The sequence below is a fragment of the Schistocerca nitens genome, chromosome 10 (assembly GCF_023898315.1).
Source record: "Schistocerca nitens isolate TAMUIC-IGC-003100 chromosome 10, iqSchNite1.1, whole genome shotgun sequence".
NCBI lineage: Eukaryota > Metazoa > Arthropoda > Insecta > Orthoptera > Acrididae > Schistocerca > Schistocerca nitens.
In genome coordinates, this window is record NC_064623.1 from 21,758,513 (window position 1) to 21,763,831 (window position 5,319).

Here is a 5,319-nt window from a genome sequence, read left to right on the forward strand (position 1 = left end):
GATTACTACTGGAGAATCGTGACTTTGGAACAACCAATCAAGGTATCACCGTCATTGGTTCTTCTCCCAACAATCTTTGGCTATGTTCTCAGTGGAAACAGATCTAGCACTACCGTCAACAGAGCAACTGTCAACTTTATTCAGGGCAGCTGCAGTGATATATCTGACGAGTCAGTGCGCCGATTTTGGGACCTGGAGACAATTGGGATAACAGGAAATCAAGAGCGAGCATTAAAACCCAAGGACCACCCTATTCATCAGGAATTCCGAGAATCATACAGTGTGGAATATGGTCGCAGAGTTGTATCTCTGCCTCGAAAGAAGGATATGCCTCTCTCCTGCAGCCGCACAACTGCTGAAGCGCGTCTTCGCGCCTTACGACAAGCTGTTAGGAGAGTTCTTCACTCTTGCCTACCGTGCAAGATAATACACAGTCGCCGGTATGAAGAGATGAAGGCCCCACTACCACTGGACAGAGTTCAGCCTTCAAGACCATTTGCAGTAACAGGCATCGATTTTGCCGGACCATTATATGTCAAATCTGGACATCAAACAAAAAAGTCCTATTCACATGTGCAACAACACGGGCCATTCATATTGAACTTGCAACTGACATGTACACTGACAGATTTTTGATGGCCGTGCAACGCTTTGCAGGACGTAGGAGCCTACCAGTCACTGTCTACTCAGACAATGCTACAACATTCCATGCAGCCAACTCAGAACTGGCGGAGCTTTTCAAAACCATGCAGGATACTGACATACAGCTCTACTGTGCCCGCCATGGAATCACTTTGAAATTCATACCACCACGTGCGACTTGGTGGGGAGGCTGGTGGGAACGCATGATAGGCTCAGTCAAGCGCTGCCTGAGGAAAGTTCTTGGTCGCTCCCAGGTGGATGAAGAGAGCTTAAACACCACCTTGATCAGCATAGAAGACTCAATAAACTCACGACCCATCACTCAAGGAGAGAGTGACACTGCACTGACGCCAACCCACTTTCAAAATGGTGGGAAATTAGTAACAATTCCATGTGGGCCAACTAGAAAGGACCTTGCCAAGGAGTTCCGACTCAGACAAAAGGTCAGTGACGACATCTGGCGCAGGCGGAAGACAGAATATCTCCTGCTGCTAAGACAATATCATGAGGTGAAGGGATACCCTTCGCAGAGGAAACCGAGAATTGGAGAGGTTGTTCTGCTCCAAGAAGACAGCAAACCACGGCACTTGTGGAAGAGGGCTGTGGTAGAAGAAGTGCGGCATGGCAGAGACAGTAAAATACGGTGCATCATCCTCCGCCAGCCAGATGGTATGAAGATCTGTCGACCGGTCCAGCTGGTCATCCCCCTCGAGATGGACCAGGGTGGGGAGGATGTCGGGGAATGAAGACTCCTACGCCATCTGTTGGTGTTCTGTTAAGTCTGTACATTGTGCTGCCCTCTGCAGCGGATATATTTCAACGGTAACTGTAAAATGGACGTGTGAGAATAAAGGTGTGTGTGAGCAGAAGTTTTACTGTGTCCTTGATTTCACTAGTGTGTAGCAACATTTTGGTGCCGAAACCCGGGAGAACATGAAGAGATAGTGATAATTTTAATATGGGATTTTTTAGTGGTGTGCTCTGAAAACTCAAGTCAGGGGGCCACGACATGGGCTGTACATTGAATGATTCAAAATCGAAATTTAAATCAGCTGAAGTAGCTTCACTCCACGGTTGTTCATTAAAATCTGTATTTAAATCTCTCTTCGTGAGGTAAAATCCTGGATGGGTTTTAACTTCATCAGAACATTTTCTCTGGGTGATAACTTTATCAAAATGTACTGAAGCTGTTGGTGGATCGACTTTTAAACTATCATAAAATTTTTCAGAGCATGAAGAGCCACTTTTTCTAGGGGTACTGGCAAACGAAAAACTATATTCTTTCAGCTTTGTAGATTTTGTAAAGGAAAATGTAGAATCATTACCATTGTACCATTCCCTGGTGGTTGTTGTTTTTGTCGTCGTCGGCGTCACCGTGTTCTTGCACATTGAGAAGTCTTTTCTCTTGCCTGGAGGAACAAAATTTTGGTTAAACCCATGAGATACAGGTTTTTTAAGGTTAAAATCTGGGGTGGAACAGAAATTCTTAAGTTTTATATCAAATGAAGGTGAAACTGAAGTATTTGACTTAAATACATCATCTGTTAGTACAGAATGTAATGGAGATAGACACAAATCGTTTGTGCAACCCAGTCTAACTCCAGATTTTGGAACTTTCACTCTGGAGGATAACTTAAATTTATCTTCATAAAGTACATTCTCCTTTCCCTCATTGTTTTTCATATTTTTCAGTACATATGTATCTCTTCGTGGTGTCCTTACACCTGAAAACTGAGGCACTTCAGTAGAGCTGAAATTGAAGCTTTGTGCAGGTTTAAACTTATTTTGTTTCGATGCCGTATTTTGTTCAGATCTGTTATTTACGTGATCTTCATATCTCCTATGAGTAATGGAAACCCAAGGTTTTTCTACTTTTTTGGATATAACTGTTGACTGGTTATGATCTCTTAATGGTTTGTATGCATTCTTCTTCTTCTGTAAAGATAAATAGTGCTTTCATAGTGAACCATCTTACAGAATAAACTCTACATGCAAAGCAGTGATTCAAATTTAATACCTGTATTTTTGCAGAGCTGCAGACAATTCTAAGGCTGTAGCTGCCGTTTTTGTCAGTTACTACTTTCACTGTGTGATGCCATGAACCATGTTCAATTGGAGCCCAGGAAATATTGACACAGATTTCTTCTCCCTCGCTGGGGGTTGAATTTCCAAAAACACGGAAAAACATTTTATTTCTAATCAAGGAGCCCAAATTCAAATTTTTATAGATTTAACTTTAAAAATGCTTTCATAATGAAAGTTTCATACATCATTTCGAAAAATCCATTCTTAAACACACCTACAGTGTGACATCACCACACTCTGAAAATTTCAAGTTTCTATCTTCAACGTTTCGTTCGGGATGGTCAATGATGAGTGAGTGAGTGAGTGAGCCAGGACACTGGCGTTTATATATAAGGATAACTGGACAGACAAAAAGAATCTACTCACCAAGTGGCTGAAGGACGAATCGCACATATAGGTTAAGAAAATGTGCAAGGTTTTGGAGGCAGTAGCTTGTTCTGACAGAAGGGCTGAAGGGGAAGGATAATGGATGAAGGAAAGACACGTGAAGTTTAGGAGATGGAAAGAGTTATGGAGAAGTGGCCCGGAGCACGGGTCATGGAGTCTCACAGAACAGTATAAGAAGGAAACTCTTCCCTTTCCTTCTCATTCTATCTGATAAGATTCCCCAGACCAGGAGTTCTGGGTGACTTCTCCATAATTCTCCCCATTTCCTAAACCTCACCAGTCCTTTTCCTTCATCCCTGTTCCTTCCCCTTCAACCCAGGAGAAGGAGCTGTAGGCTCTGAAAGCTTGCACAACTTTTAAGTTACGTATGTGTTTTCTCCTGGTACCGCTTAGTGAGAGACTTTTTATCAATCTAATTATATTATATTTTCATAAATTATTTAATTATTTTTGTTGATATAAATTTGCACTTTGTTTTAAATTAATAATGAACAGGACTTTCTCAGGCTACGGGACGCTATAAAACAGTTTCTTTATTCATTTGAGAAACAACCAGGAGGGTACTCATTCTTTATAAAGTTAAAACTATCACAACTTCAGAATCCCACTGCCAAAGAAGGCACTAAATGGTACGTATAGTCAGATGTATAATAAATTTACTTGTACGACCTCCAAGACAATGGAAGTCACCCACGCTGGCTGGAGATCAGAAATAGGATGTGGATTATTACATCTAAAAAGGGGACCACACAGACATTGGATTTTTGTAATTTTTTTATACTTATGATATGGGAAGCTCAGCCCTCAAATATTGATCACCCAAAGCTGTTTGGTGCAACTCTCGAGAATGGAAGAAAATCAACTTTTGAAGTTTCCCGAGCACCTTCAATTTCCAAAATATAGGACGAGTTATTGGTGGGCCACGTGGCTCTGTGATAGAATGATCGCCTGCCACATGGGTGGCCAATGTTTGGTTCCCAGCTGCTGGAAATTTTTACAAAAGGTGCATATTCTATGAGCATTTGCGTGAAGTCTAAAATACGTTAAGATGAAATAAAACAATTATTAATGTTGTTTTAATTTAGATGGTCTTTATTAACTACCTTTTACAAAAGATAGGCAATAACAAATTTATATTTAAAACGAAATCTGGAATTTTGTTAGTGATATGTAATCAGAAATAAGATGAGACACAGTTTCCATGGAGAGTAACAATTAGATATGTGTTGATTACAATATATTTGATGAAATTTATATTTAAATGACAGGTACTCAAACTACATCAAAACAAAAAATTAGTGACCAAAACAAGGCTCAAGCTAGCATTTACCATTCTTGAGTGCTACTGTGTCCCACACACCGTGCTGCACTCCGGTAACTGTTAGGGATGCTACAGCCCTTGCCCAGTTTCCATAATGGAATTCATATTGCCTTCTTCCAAGGCATGGAGTACTACCCATCAAACAAGATCTGACTGAAATAAGAGAGAAGCTGTCCTTTTGCTTCATGGCACAGATGAAGGAGCATGGCATAATGAACCTCAATCACATCTTGGAGCAGAGTGTCTGGCTCCAGACAGAGCTGATTCCAGTTCCTACATGGAAAATGGAAAGTTGTAGCCTTCCTCATATAGTGAAAGGAAATGGGGCTTCCTCATCTCCATGGTCGTATGCAGGAGCTTTTCTGGATGACACAGTGACTGCAAAAAAGGGTTCAGCTAAAACCTGAGCCATGTCTTTAAACGCATCCATCAAGCCCCATTTCTCGACAGGTCCATAAGGAGATGTGTACTGCCCTTACCTGAAATCCACCCTACTGATTCCCAAACACAAAACTTTTATCACTTGCCTTGAATGTGCTCTTGCAGATATGAAGGCATGTAGGTTTTCTGTAATTGGTTGGTGTTTGAAGTTCCACAGAGCTGTTCGTCTGGCTCTGACTGCCAAGCGACAGTCACCATTCCACCAAGGTACAGGCAGACCAGGGGATGGACTTTTGCAGCAGCCCATTGGATCCCAGAACGATATGGGCCACCGTCTACTGCGCACAATCCTTTTGTTCAGAAATAGTCAGTCGACTGTACTGCAACCAAGTTGCCCTTTGAATCATCCATCTTCTTGGGCTCCTGTCGACCATCACCCAAGTCAGTACACGGGATCCACACTGTGAAGTGGTCACTAGAACGTGAATATCTGTAGCCACTTC

At 41.8% G+C, this 5,319-nt stretch overlaps 1 protein-coding gene across 1 annotated transcript; it reads left to right on the forward strand.

Annotated features, from left to right (window-relative positions):
* Positions 1 to 614: 614 nt before the first annotated feature.
* Positions 615 to 1,388, forward strand: LOC126209810 (uncharacterized). Its single transcript, XM_049938944.1, has one exon. It carries the CDS (start codon positions 615 to 617, stop codon positions 1,386 to 1,388), a length of 774 nt encoding a protein of 257 aa, XP_049794901.1.
* The last annotated feature ends 3,931 nt before the right edge of the window (positions 1,389 to 5,319 follow it).